General features: G+C 38.1%; 1 protein-coding gene across 2 annotated transcripts in view; it reads left to right on the plus strand.

The window, feature by feature from the left end:
• LOC141139853 (probable cation-transporting ATPase 13A4) overlaps positions 1-20,663 on the plus strand; it is a 203,175-nt gene that overhangs the window by 126,180 nt on the left and 56,332 nt on the right. For both annotated transcript variants that reach the window (XR_012243820.1, XM_073626383.1), the window contains exons 14-16: positions 13,431-13,581; positions 13,847-13,933; positions 19,720-19,876. Coding sequence is in view for 1 of the 2 variants with exons in the window: in XM_073626383.1 (XP_073482484.1) it covers positions 13,431-13,581; positions 13,847-13,933; positions 19,720-19,876 (395 nt within the window). In the remaining variant the exon portion in view is untranslated. The remainder of the gene's footprint in view (positions 1-13,430; positions 13,582-13,846; positions 13,934-19,719; positions 19,877-20,663) is intronic.

A 20,663-nucleotide genomic window follows, 5' to 3' on the forward strand; every position in this document is an offset into this window, starting at 1 on the left:
CTAGAGAGCGAGTTGCTGGTATTTTGTCCCCAATGGAGCTATTTGAGAGCAACCTTTTCCAGTTCAACCTGCAGAGGAGGCGTCAGAGGAGGAGGGTTGTACTGATGACTCCCTGAGAGGACCTTACTGGATGACTTCAGTGAACATTAGGTGCTGAGGAAGTTCTAGCTAACAAAGGAGCTGATCCTCATGTCCAATGTGAGGCTGCGGATGTACCTGGAAACCATCACCCAGAGGAGTCATGCAATCCCAGGCATGACCAAATTGCTGGCCATGCTGCACTTCCTGGGCAAGGCATCATACCAAGAAGAAATTGAGAAAGAGAGGCTATAGTGGACTTTAGTGGTACTGTACAACGACTGAAATAGACAGTCATAAATAATATATTTGATACATTTTATTAAAATTTAACAATAGAGTATTAAAACCGACAATGATAATCAAAGAAGCTTTAGTTTGTGGACACACCAAACTGTGGCGACTAAAACATTGACACCATCTGTGAATTGGTTGCTCTACATATATCGCGGATCACATTTACCGCTTCTTCAGGAGCTATATTGTACATATACACAAGGATTATAAGGCGATTATCATACTGCTATGAGATAAAGAGAACATACATTAGTCAAACAGAACATATAACAGTATTTAAAATAGCATAATATAATGTAAAATGAGCATCGGCTGTGGGTACCCCCCAAAACACTCATCTTACCCAGAACGCCAAATTGCCAGAGGCCCATGGTATCATACCAGATAGTGGCTGGCGATGCAGTTGGTGTTTCACGGACATCTTTTTTACGGGTCCTTGGAAGACTGTTGGAAGGATTTTGTGAGATCAGGCCCACCTTCATCTATATGCCTGCATTTCACCAGGAATGGGATCGTATTAAAGGGGGCTTTTATGGCATGCCTTTGATCCTCAATGTAATGGACGCTATAGATTGCACCCATTTCCCCCTCTTTCCCCCGAGCAAGAAGGAGCACATTTACCAGGGGCTACCACTCCATGAACATACAGGTGGTGTGCGACACCCAGATCCTCATCAGGGATGTGGTGACCGGATTCCTGGAGTTAGTCCACGATACACATATTCTCTGACGGTCACAGCTGTTTGAGAATTTTAAAAAGGACTCATTCCCTCATGGCTGGCTACTCGGTAAGTAGTGGAATATCCTCATAAATGTTTTCTTGCATTCAAGTTTGTTTACATACCTGTAGGATCATTTCATGGCTCTTACCTGTGACTGCTCAGTGATGTGTCCCCTCTTTCAGATGCATGTCTCACCTCTGAAAGCTCATATCGGTGACTGCTCAGTAATGTGCTCACTCTTTCCAATTCACGCCTCACCTCTACAAGCTCTCAGTAATGTGCCCCTCTTTCCAATTTATTCCCTACAATGCTATTGTTTTGGAAAACCTAATTGCAACTTACATTTTTTGTTTATTCCTTACAGTAGGTGATTCTGGGTATCCATGCCTCCCTTGGCTTTTCACACCTGTCACCTACTGTACGTCTTGAGCCCAGGCATGGTACAACCAAGCCCACTCCAGGATCCAGATTGTGATAGAGCAGACCTTTGTTGTCCTGAAGAGTCAGTTCCACTGTATCTGTACTTGTTATCGGGTGGGTTCCTGAAGTATGCTCAGGGGAAAGTGGGGGACATGTTCCTTGCCTGCTGCATCCTCCATAACATCGTCCGGCATGCAGGACTGCTGGAGGGTATAGATGTGGAGATGATGGAGGATGAAAAGGACATTTCTGTGGCAGAAATATCACCCAAACCTTTCGGGAATGCCTGTTGTCAGCAGCTGATCAACCAGTATTTTACTTGGTGAGTTACAATTTAAATATGACAAAAGTGTAATTTTTCCAATGTAAAAATGTGTCCTGTGCATAGAATGCACATGGGCACATGCTGTTTTGTATTTTTCAGGGTTTGCTGGGGTAGAGTGGTGCTAGCTGATTAGTAGAACACTAGCTCTACTTATGTGCTGCCAATACCAATAGATATATACAACACAATTTAATAGTAAAGTAGACTTAATAAATTGAAGACAATAAAAAGGTCAAATTATTTTTTTTATTAGTTTTCAGCCAAATTGAACCAGCACAACATGTAAGAAAAATACAACCAAAACAAATATGGACACATGTGGTCTTTACATAGCAGTAGCACCATGACATGCATAAATAAAGAACGATTTACATGTAACATTCAAAAAGGGGGACTCTGTTACCCCTGGACACACACTCAAATAAGCAATATTCTTCACCAGTAAACCTACACAAATGGGCATTATAACATACACCCACACAAATGGGTATTAGTCAGTTTAATACATGTTCCTCACAAATAGAACAAAAATGGGACAGTAATCTACCTGCAGAAAGGGCACAGTACTTACCCACAGATTCCACCCACATAAAGGAGGCCTAATTGCACCCACAGGAAGAAATACCATTTGACCCACATAAAGGGGTGCAATAATACCCTCAGAAAGGAGCCGAATTCCACCCACAGAAAGGGTACGAATTCCACCCACAGAAAGGAGCCTTATTCAACACACAGAAAGGGGTACTATTCCACGCACAGAAAGGGGTATTATTCCACTAATAGACAGTTGTGCAATACTACCCTCACTGAGGGGGCTAATTCCAGGAACAGAGAGCCCAAATCAATCCACAGAGGATCCACAGGAAGGGGGATCAATTCCACCCACAGAGAGCCTAATTCAATCCACAGAGGGCCTATTTTCACCCACAGAGGATTCACACAAAAGGGGCCTAATTAAACCCACAGTAGACCCACAGAGAGGGGCCTAATTGCACCCACAGTGAGGGGAAAATCGTGCAATACTACCCTCTGAGAGGGGCCAAATTCAACCCACAAAGGACCCACAGACAGTGATCACTATTTCACCAACAGTGGACACAGTAAAATGTGGCATTATACACCCCAAGTACACAAGTATTTTTTTTTCATTACATCAAAAAGGCATAACAGTACTGCTGCATAAATTCAAACTTTGGTTGAACATCAAGCTTTTTTAAAAAAATATATAAAAATGATTGTGAATGTAAATATTCCTAACAAAAGTGCAACAATGGACCTTAACAATTACTCCAGCTAGAAGTGACCTCTTGAAGCGGCCATTGTAATACTTTCGGTTATATACTGCATTACAACAAGGTAAACTTGGATAGGAATTTAAAAAAAAATATTCAAGTTTTCTTTAGTTTACACAATATAAACATATGCAGCAGGTAATGACACAGCTTGGGGTACCAAGCATCACTGCATCAGGGGACATAAATTGATGTTCAAATTTCAATGTCTCTGAGTACAAAAAACTGTAAAACAGTTCACAATTCACAGTTCACATTTTTAGCATAGAAGAGACCAGTGATGAGCACTTAGAAATGCTCGAGTAAGACATACATTTAGAAAAACCAACATTTTTATGAATGTATGGTACTTGAAAGGAGTGCAGGGCAGCTTCAGTCAAATGTGTTCCACATGGTAATGACACAGCTTGGGGTACCAAGCATCAGGCATACATTTAAAAGGATGTTCAAATTTCAATGCCTCCTAGTACAAAAAACTGTAAAACAGTTCACAAAATGTTTTTATTTTTCCTTGTCAAAAGAAGTTTATTGAGTATACAATGTTATAAAGATACATAAAGTAAGTTTACAAGGATCTATAAAGTAAGCTCATTGTTTTACAGTAGGGTTTATATAGGTAAATATCATGAAATTTCAAATATTAAACATTGGGCTCACGTAAACCTAAATTAAAGATATATATCATTTCCTTAGTTACTTTTGTAGGTATTTAAATGATTTATACCTACTATACATATTGTTTACAAGTAGAGTGTATATAGGTCAAATAAATTCTGATAATGAGCTTTAATCGTAAGGTGGAGAAAAGGAAAGAGAAAGAAGAAAAAGGGTTGAAAGGTAGAGGTATGGTCCACAAGGTTGTCCCGCTCGTCAGTTTATTATTCTTTTTAGTTCTCTTTGAAGCCTTAGAATGAGTGTCTCTGTAAGTCATTTAATCTGTTACCATGGCAACAGGACAGAGTCATTGAAGTTTGACAGGAACTGTTGTTTTATCCAAGGATGCCAAAGTTTTTCAAATTTTGGAATTTGATTTTGATCGATGGCTACCATCTTAGCATGGGACATTGTATTATTCATTCTGTGAATTGTTTCTGCTAGTACCAATGTAGGAGATTTCCATGCCTTGGCCACTGTTTGTTTTGCAGCCGTTATTAGTTGGATCATAAGTTTGAATTGAGAGAGTGTTAACCATTCCGGTTTTAGATTAAGTAAAGTTAAATATGGATCTGGTTGTATTATTTTTTTAAATATTTTAGATGCAATCACGAAGACTTCCTTCCAGAAGGTTTGGATTACTGGGCACGTCCACCATATGTGTAAATATGTGCCTATTTCTGGGCATCCTCGAAAACAAAGAGTTGAGGTATTAGGTGAATATTTTGCCACTCTAGCGGGTACAAGGTACCAGCGAGTTAGGACTTTATAATTTGTCTCCAGTGCTAAGATGTTGGGTGAAGATGACTTAGATGTGAGCCATATGTTAGACCAGTCCGTGTCTTCTAAAGTTCGTCCCAGGTCCTCCTCCCACCTCTGAACGTAAGAGGGTTTATTAAGATTTGCTACTCCATATAATTGATTATAAAGTGATGAAATTGTACCTTTAGCAAATGGATCTTTTGTACAGATTGATTCAAAAATGGATAATTGGGATAATGGTGTATCCCCCTTTAGGAATGGTGTATAGAAATTTTTGATTTGGAGATATCTAAATATCTCAGAGTTTGGTAGATCATATTTTTCTCTAAGCGATGGGAATGAAAGGAATGATTTAGATGCTATGAAGTCATTTAGTGTCTGAATGCCTGATGTTGTCCAAGCTTTAAAAGAATTTGGGTAGATCCATGCCGGATAAAAGGCCGTATTTCTGATAAAAGAAAGGAGAGGATTGTGTGGAGATTGTAACTGATATTTGGTTTTTAGTTTATCCCAGAGAGATAAGAAGTGTTTAGTTATGGGATTATGAATTTTAAAGCGGTCTTTAGGATCAAGCCATAATAAATTTGATATTAATAGAGGGTCATTTTCTGAAGCCTCTATAAATACCCATAATGGGATTTCCTGTTTTGCATGGTATTTGGACAGACTGGCCAAATGTGCTGCTCTGTAGTAGTTAGTAAAATTAGGGTATCCCAGACCTCCTTTATTTTTGGGAAGATGTAGTGTGTGTATAGGTATACGTGGTTTAGAAGAGCCCCATATAAACGAAGTTGCTCTTTTTTGTACTATTCTCAAAAAATAGGAAGGAATTGGAATAGGGAGGACTCTGAATAGATAAAGCAATTTGGGTAGAATAGTCATTTTGATTGCATTAATCTTCCCTATCCAGGATAAAGGAAGTTGCGACCATTTATTTATTAGATTTGTGATCTGTCTTAATACAGGAGGATAATTGGTTGAGAATAAGTCAGAATGAGATGCTGTTAAATGAATTCCAAGATATGGGATTGATTTTTCTGCCCATGTGAATGGGAGTGCAGCCCTAGCCGGGATCAATTCCATGTTTGTGAGTGAAATATTAAGCACTAGGCATTTCTTAGGATTAATCATAAGGCCGGATAGGGCTGCAAATCCATCAAGAGCTGGTCTTAAGTTAGGACCAGAGACCTGTGGTGATGATAGAAAAAGTAATATATCGTCTGCAAATATACATCATTTGTGTGTAATACCTCCTACTTCAATGCCAGTTATAGTTTGGTTTGTTCTGATGTATTGGGCCATGGGTTCGAGTATAAGGGCAAATAATAAGGGAGATAATGGGCAACCCTGTCGGGTACCTCTTTCGATATTAAAGGCTTCAGATTTGTATCCAGCATATTTTATATAGGCTTTGGGTTTATTATATAATGCTTTGATCCATGTTAAAAAGTGGGGTCCAAAACCCCATTTTTGTAATGAATATTGCATATATTGCCAGGATACTGTGTCAAATGCCCTCTTAATATCGAGAGATAGAAAACATAAAGGGATTTTCCGTTTTTTAGCAATATGTGCCAATAACACTGCCCTGCGTATATTATCGCCTGCCTGTCTATTTGGCATGAAGCCTACTTGATCTCTATGTATTAATTTTCCTATAATGCTATTGAGGCGTTTTGCTATTATTTTTGCTAATAATTTAATATCGAGGTTTAACAGAGAGATAGGCCGATAATTCACACAGGAAGTATCATCAGAAAGGGGTTTTGGGATCATACAAACAATTGCCATTAGTGTTTCTTGCCGAAAAGAATGTCCATCTAGAAGTTTGTTAAAAGTTTCAGTGAGAATGGGAGAGAGTATTTCTGAGAATGTTTTATAGTATAAAGCCGAGTAGCCGTCTGGGCCTGGTCTTTTGTTAAGTTTTAGGTCTTTTATGACGTTAGCAACTTCATCTATAGTTATAGGCTCATCCAAACTGCTTTTTTGATTCTGAGATAACTCAGGTAAGGTTATTTTTGAGAAGAAGGATTCAGCTTCTGTAGGATTAAATTCATTGTTTGTCTTGTATAAAGTTGCGAGATGTGAGTGAAATGTATGGACTATTTTAACTGGATTACAAGTGTAAACATTTTTTGATAATTTCAAACGTATTGGTTTGAAAGATTTGTTAGTTGAATTTAATGCCCGAGCCAAATATGTACCTGGTTTGTTTGTATTCATGTAGAAATTGTGTTTGGAACGTTTGAGGGATTTATCAACTGACTCAGTGAGAAATAGATCGTATTCCAATCTAGATTTTTCCAGATGAGATTTTGTACTCTGATATGGATTATCTTGAAATGATATGTAGGCTGCATTAAAATTGAGTTCTAGTTTTTTTGCTAGATTTTTGCGTTCCTGTTTAAATAGTGCCATTTGTCTTTGTATTGTACCACGCAAGACAGGCTTATGAGCTTCCCACAGTGTTATTGGGGAGATGTCTGTTGTATTATTAATTGATATGTATTCCTTTAAAGCTTGTTCAATGGCCATCTGATGTAGTGGGTGTTTGAGCATTATGTCCGGTAAGTACCACGTTGGGTCATGCGCTTTTGGTATGGCTGAGGCTATAGTAGTGTATACTGCATTATGGTCAGACCACGGAATCGGAATTATATCTGATGCAATAATTTCTGGTATCATTCCTATTGTTAGAAAAATATGATCTATTCTGGTGAAGGTTTGATGAGGGTGCGAGAAATAAGTGAATTTCTTTTTCATTGGGTTACTTTCTCTCCATGAATCTACCAGATTGTATTTGGAAAGAAGTTGAGAAAAAGGTAATCTAGAGGTTATTTTGGATGGTGTAAAAGGTGATTTATCTAGAAATGGGTGGAGGACCTGGTTCGAATCCCCACACATTATCACTGTTCCTATTTTGTGTGTATTAATCACTTGTAATATATGTGAGAGGAATGGTGTAGGTTGTTTGTTAGGAGCATAGTAGGAAATCACCGTGATTGCTGTATCCATTATATAACCCATGAGTATCAGGTATCTACCTTCTGGGTCTTTAATTTCTGATGATAAGGTGAATGGTGTGGATCGGTGAAATGCAATTAGAGTTCCCCTTTGCTTGGTACAGGCAGAAGCCGTGTAAATTTGTTGATAAAAAGGAGAAATATATTTTGGAGTAGAATCTTTGGTGAAGTGTGTTTCTTGGAGGCATACTATGTGAGCCTTCTTGTTATGGAAAGTACGGAAGGCTTTGGTCCTTTTTTGAGGGACATTTATTCCCTGAACATTCAGGGAAAGTATATTCAGTGGTGCCATGGCAATAGATCAAATAGTTTTGACTTACTTTTTGTTATGCAGAGCTGACTGCGCAGATCAACCTGTGTGGACTGAAGAGATGAATAGATAGAAAAGAAACCAGTGAATTCTGGAGTAAAGAGTAAACAAAAAACATATGAGATTAGATGATACATTGTATTAATTATTTTTTGCAAGTAATCACAATTTACCCGTGAAAGAGAATAAATATCTCTCTCAGGGGAATAAGTGCCTTCGTCACACTCCCACATAATATGGTTGGGAGAATGAGGAGGGCTAATGGGGGTACACGGATCTTCCGCTTACAGGAGAGAAGTGCTATGTCAAAAGACATCAAAATGATGTTTCATTAATTGGAGTGCAGAATATAGTTTTTGTTGAAATTATTTATTCCAGGGTGGTTGTATATGGTTAGTCTTGCCCTAGGCTAAATAATTCAGTTAGAAAGGTACTGTTAATAACTTTGGTATTGATGAAGATAGTTTGAATTATTTTGGGATTTTAACCCTTTTAGAGTAAACAATTACATATTTTATTCATATGTAACTGTTTAGATATGTTAACTCTTAAAATTGAGGTTGTATTGCTTCAGATTAGAATAAACAAAAACATAATTCTAGGAACTAGTTAGGTAATAATATATTTGTTTTAAGAAAAGAAAGAAAAAGCTTCCATTACTTCTGGATTATTGAACATATTTGTCCTAAAAAGTAATAAATCTATTGTTATTACCTGATAATATATAACTGAACAAGAATTTCCTTATTTCACTTATATATTCTAAGGCTATATGAATCAGAAGTAATAAGAAATATAACTAGAATGTAACATGATCCCACACAGTGTCTGACTATCAGAATGCAGTTACATTCAGTTATAAATATAGGTTTTTTATAGAGAACCATCTCTTAGTATAATAAATGAAGAGATATCAGGAATTAGGATGTCAGTCCATTGAATCTTCTTGGTCCATGGATGATGTGGCATAACGGCCTCTTTTGTGAGAATGATGATTCCCATTTTGTTCTGAAATTTTCTGAGTGCTGCCTGAAGGTGAAGATGACGCCATTCTTCTGCGTGTGGGAGTGTTGCTGCTTGTGGGTTCTGTCAGATTTAATTTTAAAAGGGTTTGTTGTAGTTCATCTGCTGATCTGCTTCTGTAAATTGTACCTTGGTAGTTAAATCTGACTGAAAAGGGGAAGCCCCATTGATACATAATGTTGTGGCGTTGCAGTTCCATTAGTTGGGGTTTCATGGATCGTCTTTTAGTAATAGTAAGTTGGGATAGGTCAGCAAAAATTTGATAATTGTGTCCTTGAAAATTAAGTTCCTTTTTTTCTCTTGCAGCAATTAGTATTTGTTCTTTCGTTCTGTAATAATGAAATTTTGTGATTATATCACGTGGGGGTCCATCTTTCTTTTTGGCTGTGAGGGCTCTGTGTACTCTGTCCAGTTCTAAACGTTCAATAGGGATATCTGGCTTTAGTTCTTGTAATAGAGCAGTAATAGTAGATTGCAGGTCTGTCACAGTTTCAGGTATTCCCCTTATGTGCAAGTTTGAACGTCTGGCTCTATTTTCGTAATCTTCGAGCTTAGTTTGAAGTATTAAATTCTCTTTTTTTAATTGTTCCAATTCTGTTATATTTTCTTGGGTTGTAATTCCAATTTCATCCATTTTTATTTCTAAGGCTGCGGTGCGGTTTCCCAGCTCTCTTATTTCTTTGGTTAGGCTTTTTGTTATTTGGTCTGAGGTTTGTTTTAAAGCCTTATGAAGCATCTTTTCAAATTGTAATAATATTACTGGGGATACTGAGGAGGCTTGTGGAGAAGTTTGTGAGAGGATTTGTTCTGTATCTGACTCAAATGGAGAGTCTTGCTGTGACATTTTCTGTCTGTGAGAGCGCCCTGATGCTGTATCTTGTGAGGTGACTGGAGCTGCTTTAGTTGCAGTGAGTGCCTGTGAGCTTTTTGTGAGATGATTTTTATTTCTGCCACGGTTTCCTCCCAGTACCATATTTCCTGCCCAAACTTTCACAGTTTGTTCCCTGGGGCAAAAAGGTTCAAATGGGTACCTTTTGAGCCTGCAGGCTCCGCTTTGTCCTTCTCTTCTCTCCTCAGCGGTGTGGAGCTCTAACAATGCATGTCTGCTCCGCTAGGCTCCGCCTCCTGCCCCCCTGAAAATGTTTTTATTTTTATTTTATGGACAGCACAGAAGAGACCAGTGATCAGCACTTAGAGATGCTCGAGTAAGCCATACATTTAGAAAAAAACAAATTTTTTTTGAAATGTATAGAGAAAATAGTGCCAGACAGCGTCAGTTAAAATCGTTCAACATAGTAATGACACAGCTTGGAGTACCAAGCATCAGGAGACATAAATCTGAAAAGGGTGTTCAAATTTGAATGGCTCCTAGTACAAAAACCTGTACAAAAAGTTATATTAAAAAATATATTTTGAGCAATGGAAAAATAAAACAGTGGTATAACGTCAAATGTTATAATAAAAAACTTACATGAAACAAAAAGAAATAAAAAAAAAAAGGCTGAAAATCTAGGCTCTACCGCAAGGAGAGATCAAAACCTGAATCATTCTTTTGACTGCTGTCACTGGAATAATACTTTTGACAGGAGACACATAACATTCTAGACTATCTTAATAACACCATTTTGGAACTACAAAACTCTGAAGTTTGGTTGAGGAAATCTTTTAAACAAAACATTTATGTCCTTGAGCTGATCTGTTATACAGTACAAATGATTATCCTGCATTTCCCTAAGTTTCTCCTGAGCTAGGTGAAAACGTACGCTTTGTTCCTAATCAAATACTAACTGTTCCCTGTCTAAATTCCTAGTTCTGCAGAAAATCAGAAAAAAAGCATCAATGTGCCAAGAAAATGGCATGTTAGTCATGTAAAAATTGTACTCATTAGTTTGGCTAACACCACTTGTATGGCATTTCCAAACATTCTCCGAAGTTGTCTTCTAAATAGTATACTTACCGAGCTGTCCCACGTTGTCCAGTTATGTATTCTTACCTAGCTGTCCCACAGTGTGTAATCAACCGTATAATTACCTAGCTGTCCCACGTTGTCTAATCAATAGTATACTTACCTAGCTGTCCCAAGGTGTGTAATCAATAGCATACTTACCTAGCTGTCTCACTGTATCTATTTAACAGTATACCTACCTAAACAACATTTGGATGCTACTGCTGCAATAACAATACAAGCAATAAAAAGCACCATTTTTTTCAAATAAACTGCATTACTCCCCTTTATTTTGACTGGGGGTGTCAAAACCCTTACCAATTCCTGAAACTGTGTCTAGATCAATGTATGGTAACAGAAGCTCCTCATAATCTGTGAATTCTATTGTTTTGGCTAATCCAGAATCAGTTTTCTTTCTGCTAAAAAAGTAAGATAACTGACATTAAAAATCACAACACCTAAAAAAATAAAAATAAAAATAGGAAAAACAAGAAAAAAAAAAAAATTGTAGCGGACTTATAAACAAAGTTAAAATACATACCTTTCCTTATTACTAGTGCTAAGTTTCTTCTTGATTGTCCCCTTGATGTCTTGATAACATTTTCCAGCGTGTTCCTCAGACCTTGGGGCAATCCCTACTGCATTCACTGCCTTGTTAATCTTTTGTCACTGCTGTCTCTTCCACGATGACTCTGTCCTCGACATTTTTTGGACCGATTCATTTGTCAAACACAGGTAGCAGATGCTCGATAATTGCCATGTTTTCTGAAAGTGTAAACTTAAATTTTGAACACGTTTATCCTTCTGTGTCATTTTCTATGACAAAAGTCTCCTCCCCTCTCCACTTTTGCTGCTATTGCAGTGCCGTCTCCTTTTCATCAATTTCTTCATGTACCTCCCTGCGCCCTTTTCTTGACTGCTGTCACTGGCCTCTTCTTCCACTGTGTTTTATCTTCTACATCGTCATTAATTTCTGTGCTGCTGCCTTCACTACTGTTTATCGTTATCGGACCATAACCCTAAAAATAAATAAATGGTTAAAGTTTTACATTACAATACTTTTGGTTGTTGAAAATACAGTGATGTTCACCAATCTATTCTTTCTGCCAGATTAACCAGATGGGACTGCACACCCCTTGTCTGTCCTGGAGTTTGAAGCTGGCTTCTGATATGTTCACTGCAAAAAAAAAGAATACATTTTAATATTCAAATTTAAATTTTGATTGTATAATTGTTGTAATACTTACATTTGACGTTTTCTGTTTGGCCAAGTGTCTTGGTTTCTCAGTCTTCCTTGGTACTTGTGTTAAAAGATTAATGTTAAGTATACATTTTACTTTTCCATTACATTAAAATATATTCAATTACCTTCAATGAAGTTTTCTCTGTGCCTTTTCTAAACAGTGTGCTGGTCTGCAGGGAAAAAAAAAAGATGAGGAGGGAGAGGGAGAGAGAGGGAAAGGGGAGAGAGAGGGAAAGGGGAGGGAGAGGGAAAGGGGAGGGACAGAGGGAGAGAGAGGGAGAGGGGGAGAGGGAGAGAGAGAGAGAGAGAGAGAGAGAGAGAGAGAGGGAGAGAGAGGGAGGGAGGAAGGGGGAGAGGGGGATGGGGACTGTGCAAATGTTATCTTCATCATTGGAAAAAGAGGATATTGTGCCTCCAAATCCTGATTAGCAGAATGCTGCATCTGTAATATATAAAATGAGAAAGAATTACAAAAAAAAATGAAATAGGAAACAGAAGAGTATGCAGTGCATGATGATGTACATACATGTGTCATGCAGAGATTTTGCAAACTGAGAGTGTGCTGGGGTGGCCTATGAGGGTATACATATGCAGAGATATTGCAAGCAGACAGCATGCTGGAGTATGGCCATGAGGGTGTACATAATGCAGAGATTGCATTCAGAAAGCATGCTGGAGCAGCCATGATGTTGTACATATATGCAGAAATTGTAGTCAGAGCGTGCTGGAGCAACCACGATGGTGTACATATATTCAGAGATTGCAGTCAGAGAGCATGCTGGAGCAGCCATGAAGGTGTACAATGCAGAGTTTGCAGTCAAACAGCACGCTGGAGTAACTTACTATGCACTCCACCAAGTCCACCATGTTTGGCTTCTTCTCTTGTCTCTCACTTAGGAAGTTATGCAACGCCTGGCTCTACCCACAGGAAATGACCTTAAACAACCATTAACCACCGACACATGCAATAAATTACTGCATGAGAAAATACGGTAGTTACTGCACAATCGAAAGAATACTGCTGTACTTATTTAACACTAAATTCTTAGTGAATTGAACTTTCACAACTGATTTATGGCATGCAGTATTTTACCGCATTTTATTTGCCGTTATTTAACTCTTAGTGAATTGAACCCTATTTAATTTATTGGCATTTATAAAAAAAAAAATATTGGCTTAATGTATTTTTATTGTTTAACGTATTTTATGGTGTTCATTTGGGACAAGGTAATTATTATTATATTAATAATTGTTCTACAGCTAGGTATGTCTTAGATATATGCTTATTTTAACTCTTTTAGAAATGTTCCCTAAAATTTTCTGTACATCTTTGCAGGTTCCAGGATATGAATTTGATTAATAGCTCTAATAATTTGTCCTGGGGCCTAGTACTTCAGGCTATGGCTAGCTGCCATTCCTTAATCAAGATGGATGGGAAATTAAATGGAGATCCACTGGACTTGAAAATGTTTGAAGGGACAGGATGGGTACATTATTTTCCTATATTACACTAATCTGCATTAGGTTGGTTTTTAATACTGGCTTAAGAGAAGTAATCCAATTAAGGCATTTACTAAAATCATGTTATCTATTTACTAGGATAATGTTCTCTTATATGACACTAGATTCTTATCTGTAATCCCATTAAAATTGTTATAAAATCAGTGCACGGTATGAGGATAAAGAAATGTAGGTTATGATTTAGGTAAAATTTATTCTTGGTAATATTTCACTGTTTGAAACTTGCAACAGGAACTTCAAGAATGTCAAGCTAAAATTGTAGAAGATGGGCCACTGATTACTTGCACAATAGCAAAACCTGGATCTAAAGCAGGAAAGGCAAGTTATTTTTTTCATACTCTTCCATCTAGAAAATGCAAGATAAAGAAACATCTACAATTTAGCAACGTGGAAAGGCTGCATACATATTTTGTAAGAACTGTAATCAATTTCAGTACCAAGCTTAAATTAGCCAGTGCAAATTCCCCAACATAAAGCAACCAGAGAAAAGAAGGAACAGGCATTTCATTGTGCATGCAACACATGTAATGTTGTATGTGTTAGAAGAGACTGTAGTGCCCAATACTTGCTGGGCAATTAAAGAATGATCCCAGACCAGATCCACACAATGCACATTTTAAAAGACTAAACAAACATAATGTTGGCTACATTGCACAGCCAAACATTTGGGGACACCTGACCATCACACCTATATGAGCTTGCTGGACATCCCATTCTAAAGCAAAGGCCATTATTAGAGTCCATCCCCACCTCTGTTTGTGGCTGTAAACCTTTCTAACAGATTTTGGAGAGTGTATGTTTGTAGAAATGTGTATCTACATAGAGCCAAAAGAACATCTGTGTGGCCAGGTATTGATGTTGAAAGAGAATACCTGGCTTGTAATTGGCATTTCAATCCATCCCAATGTTGAAGTTAGGGCTCTGTTCAGGTTGTTCCATCCAAAAATCTTCAAACCATGCCTTTATGGATCTGGCTTTGTGCACATGATGGAACAGAAAAAGGCCTTCCACAAACTACTGCCACGGGGTTAGAAGAACATAATTGTCCAAAAGGTATTTGTATGCGGTAATATTATGAGGACCAATCCATGGAAATATACAAATTTAATAAATTGGAGTGGTTTACACTTTTAACCATATAGTAGGTATGAAGGTCAGGTGTCCAGAAACGTGCTGCAATATCATGTACATACAGTATAAATTAAATGTTACTTTAGGTATAAGGTTCAGCTTTTTATTATTGATATAAAGGCTTTTACATATCTGTATTAAAACACAGCTTTTTTATAGAAACACTTATTACTATTTGTTTTTTACTTGATAAGACATTTCTTGAAATGTAGATATGTGAAAACCTGTACAGTAAAACCTTGGTTTGAAAGTAACTTGGTTTGAGAGCATTTTGCAAGACAAGCATAATTTTTAAATACATTTTGACTTGATATACAAGCGATGTCTTGATATACAAGTAGCGTCATGTCAACTGAGTATAAAAGAGAACAGAGGTGTCTCCAAGTGTAGCAATACATTTACATTTAATGAAGGTACAACATTTAGAAACTCACATGGTTGATGATTAAAATAGGCACATTTAAGAATGCAGGCATCTTGGGTAAAGCTGTCCACATAGACCATCCTCCGCACCACCATTGACGTCGTCCCTTCCATGTTGTGCTCCACGAGCGCTTCAAGCCTCGCTTTCAGATTGCTATACTGCAGGGTAGTTTTCCTGTTCACTATTGCAGACTGACAGCAGTGAGAGTCGGTGGTGCGAGGGCTGGTCTATGTGGACAGCTTTACCCCGGATGCCTGCATACTTAGATGTGCCTGTTTTAATCATCAACCATGTGAGTTGTTAAATGTTGTACCTTCATTAAATGTAACTGCATTGCTACACTTAGAGATGCCTCTCTTCTCTTTTATACTCTGTAGCTCCTGTTGGATTTTGCTTTGAATCCCCTTGTGGAGGCTTCCATTTGTGGATGGACATTTTATGGTTACACAACCTAGTCACATTACTATAATCTTTTTATATGTACTATAAACTGAAGGACTTATGAATAAATGGTTGTGGAACAAATCATTTCAGTTTCTATTATTTGTTATGGGGAAATTCGCTTTGATATACAAGTGCTTTGAATTTCAAGCATGCTTCCTGAACGAATTATGCTCGCAATCCAAGTTTTTACTGTATATTAATGGGTATCTGTAACTAGTGTTTATTTTTGGAAGAGATAACATACAGATGAAGAAAAACAGTTTTTTCCTTTCTTTTCACAAGTTCGAGTCATAAAACACTTCCTGTCTTAGGGTGTCTCCATTCTGAATTTGAGGAGTAATGGAGATACCTTTGGACAGCAGCATTGTCAATCTGGGGAAAGGGTAGTGTAAGATAGACTATAAGATTTTGATGGACATGACTGACAAATTAAAACTGAACTTTTTGGGATAAAGGTTTTACAATAAATAAATAAAAGCTGACCATTGTAAGCATCCCAGCATCAGTGGTAAATGGTTTGTCTCGACTCTCTTATGCCGTGTACACACGGGCGGACTTTCGGCATTAAAGGTCCGACGGTCTTTCCGACGGACTTTCGACGGACTTTCGACGGACTTTCGACGGACTTTTGACGGACTTCCGACGGACTTTCGAACGAACGGACTTGGCTACACATGATCACACCAAAGTCTGACGGATTCGTACGTGATGACGTACGACTGGACTAAAATAAGGAAGTTCATAGCCAGTAGCCACTGCCATAGCTTCGGTTTTCATCCGTCGGACTAGCATACAAACGAACGGATTTTTTGACCGGACTCAAATCCGTTGCAACTATTTGAAACATGTTTTAAATCTAAAGTCCGTCTGATTTTCGACTGAAAAAGTCCGCTGCAGGTCCGATGAAGCCCACACACAGTCGGATTGTCCGACGAATTCGTTCCGTCGGACCAGTCTGGTCGAAAAGTCCGCTCGTGTGTATACGCCATAACTGCCACCTTTGCTGGATGGCTTGGTCTGTTAAGAGAGTTGAAAAATAACAGACTTACTGTTAGGTGAAAATAAAGGACAAAAAAATATATATAATGCAGCCTCCACATTTAAGGATTGACAGGATAGAATATATTACATTTTTTTTTTTTTTTGGGGGGGGGGGGGTGTAATTCTGTTTTAATCATTCTAAACCTTCTAAATGCATAACAAAAGACCATTTGTAATCTGAGTAAAGTGGTAAATGGCACAGTATTATATATTTTGTATTCATTCAAAATACAAGTGCCAAGTGCTAAAAGCCCATTTGTATCTATGTGCTTTAGGTACATTTAACCTACACTTTAAGCTCTTGGAGAGAGTGCAGAATAATTGTTTTAGATTATATGTGTTTTTATATGATTTTTTTTTTTTTACAATCAACACTAAGGGCCAGTTCACACCACATGTAGTCCAGTTTTTTTCTGTATCAAAAACGCATGGAAAGTAGGTTATATGTATTTTAATGGCATAGTTCACACCAGTGCATTCCAGTTCCAGAAAAAAACTGCACTGCATTAACCACTTCAGCCCCGGAAAGATTTATCCCCTCCCTGACCAAGACCTTTCTTGCGATACGGCACTGTGTCACTATAACTGACTATTGCATGGCCGTGCAACATTTTACCCAAACAAAATCGACTTCCTTTTTTTCACTACAAATAGAGCTTTCTTTTGGTTGTATTTGATCACCTCTGTGGTTTTTATTTTTTACACTATAAACAAAAAAGAGTGACAATTTTGAAAAATAAGCAATATTTTATTATTTTTTTTTTTTTACTTTTTGCTATAATAAATATCCCATAAAAATATATAAAAAAACAAATCCTCAGTTTAGGCCAATATATATTATTTTATATATTTTTGATAAAAAGAATCGCAATAGGCGTATATTGATTGGTTTGCGCAAAAGTTATCGCGTCTACAAAATAGGGGATAGATTTATGGCATTTTTATTATTATTTGTTTTTTTATTAGTAATGGCGGCGATCTGCGATTTTTATCATGACTGCAACATTGCGGCGGACAGATCGGACACTTTTGACACTATTTTGGGACCTTTGGCATTTATACAGCGATCAGTGCTATAAAAATGCACTGATTACTGTGTAAATGTCACTGGCAGGGAAGGGGTTAAACACTAGGGGGCGATCAAGGGGTTAAGTGTGTTCTCTCAGTGTGTTCTAACTGTAGGAGGGATGGGCTCACTAGAACATGACAGAGATCATTGCTCCCGGTCACTGGTAGCAGTAGATCCCTGTCATGTTGCTATGCAGAACAAGGAAATGCCTTTTTTTACATAGGCATCTCCACGTTCTGCCTCTCTGTGCCACGATCGTGGGCCACCAGCAGACGTCGAGTACGCGGGACCCGTGGACACGCTCCCGCGACATGTGGCGGACACGCTCCCACTAGCCGCCGATGGAGTGATGTACGGGTACGTCATTTTGCGCACCCATACCACTTTGCCAGCGTATATCAGCGTGAGCTGATTTTTTTTACTGTTTTGCACCAGTTTTGATAATAAAAAGAAAATTGTGAGATATCCATTAACATTTCCCACCAAATAACTTGGATACACAAAGTAATTGTGATGATATGTACAGTTATGTTAACAAATGTTAAAGTTGCAAAATAGGACTGGTCATCAGGGTTTGTTTTGACACTGGTCACGAAAGAGTTTAATTGCATCTTCAATAGGAGAGAAATGTAAGGTATATAAAACACATGTTATGATGCACTATAACCACTTCAGACCCGGAAGATTTTACCCCCTTCCTGACCAGAGCACTTTTTGCGATTCGGGCACTGCGTTGCTTTAACTGACAATTGCGCGGTCATGCGACATTGCACCCAAACAAAATTGACATCCTTTTTTATCACAAATAGAGCTTTCTTTTGGTGGTATTTGATCATCTCTGTGGTTTTTATTTTTTGCGCTATAAACAAAAAAAAGCGTCATTTTTTAAAAAAAGGCAATATTTTTTGCTTTTTGCTATAATAAATATCCCCCAAAATATATAAAAAAAAATTTGTTTCCTCAGTTTAGGCCGATATGTATTCTTCTACATATTTTTGGTACAAAAAAATCGCAATAAGCGTATATTGATTGGTTTGCGCAAAAGTTATAGATTCTACAAAATAGGGGATAGTTTTATGGCATTTTTACTATTTTTTTTTTTTACTAGTAATGGCGGCAATCTGCGATTTTTATCGGGACTGTGGCGGACACATCGGACACGTTTGACACATTTTTGGGACCATTGGCATTTATACAGCGATCAGTGCTAGAAGAATGCACTGATTACTGTAAAAATGTTACTGGTAGGGAAGGGGTTACCCACTAGGGGGCGATCAAGGGGTTAATTGTGTTCCCTCTCTGTGTTCTAACTGAAGGGGGGAGGGGACTGTGTAGGTGAGATGATAGATCTCTGTTCATACTCTGTATGAACAGACGATCAGTCTCTTCTCCCCTCAGAGAACCGGAAACTGTGTGTTTACACACACAGATCCCGGTTCTCGGTGTGCCACGAGCGATCGAGGGAGCCCGGCGGTGATCGCGACTGCCGAGCACTTGCATCGGCTCCGTGGGTGAGCAGCGGGCGCATGCGAGCGCCTTCGGTGGCGCGCGCTTGCCCCTAGTGGCCACAGGGAGAAGTGACATTACATAACTTCGTTTTGCCCAGTCGTGCCATTCTGCCACAGTAAACCTGTGGTGGCTGGTCGGCAAGTGGTTAAATGTATGGAGATGCACAGTTTCCTATGGAAAATGCCTATGGAAAATATTAATTAAACAGTAAATTAGGGAAATATTATAACTTCTATTAGGTTACAACTAACTATTACTGCCTGAGTCTTCCTCTCCCTGTTATATGAATCTCCCCAAAGGGTAAAAAATTATATTTACTCTTCCCAAGTATATAAAAAAAAAGTTTTTAAGTTTTGTCTGTAAATGCTTATTTTTCTAGAATTTTTGATGTTTAACTATGATCATGTTGTGTAATATGTTAAATATTTAATAAGCTCCTAATAAATAGTAAGAATAGTAAGTAACAGAGTAAATATTTTCATCTAGATACCCGTGGAAGGCATTATCATTCTACATCAGTTTCCATTCTCCTCCACTGTGCAGCGTATGTCAGTGATCACTCAAGTTATTGGAGAGAGTGATCTGACAGTGTTTATGAAGGGAGCTCCAGAAATGGTTATCCATTACTGTAAACCAGACACAGGTTACTATTAAATAGTATATTGGGGTTAAAGTTTTGTAAAAATAAGAAGGAAAAAGAACCAGTTATGTGGTATTTCAGTTATAGGTGGTGTGTGGTGGGTATAAGTCACTTGCTGGCTTTTTATATCTGTTAGAGACTCCCTTGTAATGTACTGCTCCTCTTTATTACACATCTGCTTTACTGCTTATATTTACTGGACCTTTCTTTTACTACTCTGTATTGCTGCTCCTTTGTTTACTTTGCCTCTGTTCTGTTCTACTGTATTGCTGCTTCTTTGTTTTACTGATCCTCTTTCCTGCACCTCTGCATTACTGCTAGTCTTTACTGCACTTCTGCTCTACTGCTTCTCTTTGCTGCACTTCCGCAATACTGCTCATCTTTATTGTACCTCTTCATTACTGCTCCTCCTTACTACACATCTGCATTTCTGCTTCTCCTTACTGCACCTTTGTTTTAGTACTCCTCTCTTTTACTGCCTTTCTGCATTACTACCCTCTTTTCTCAGTGCAAGTGTATGCATCGACTCAGGTTCACTGTAAGGCTAAATTAGCTTATTGCTGTAGTCATTAATACAAACAAACGCACACCCAAGATGCGTGCGTGTATGTAAACCGTAATCCCACCACACATGTGCGATATTGCCGAGAATGTCACTATCACAGCAGTAATTCTAGCACAAGAGCTCCTGGTTAACTTCAAACTGATGACCTGTAAAGGCTTTTAACGCGTCACCTATGGAGATTTTTGGGTACCATTGTTTTCTGCGATATCATGGACACACGCAATT

Source organism: Aquarana catesbeiana, linkage group LG04 (assembly GCF_042186555.1).
Source record: "Aquarana catesbeiana isolate 2022-GZ linkage group LG04, ASM4218655v1, whole genome shotgun sequence".
Taxonomy (NCBI): Eukaryota; Metazoa; Chordata; class Amphibia; order Anura; family Ranidae; genus Aquarana; species Aquarana catesbeiana.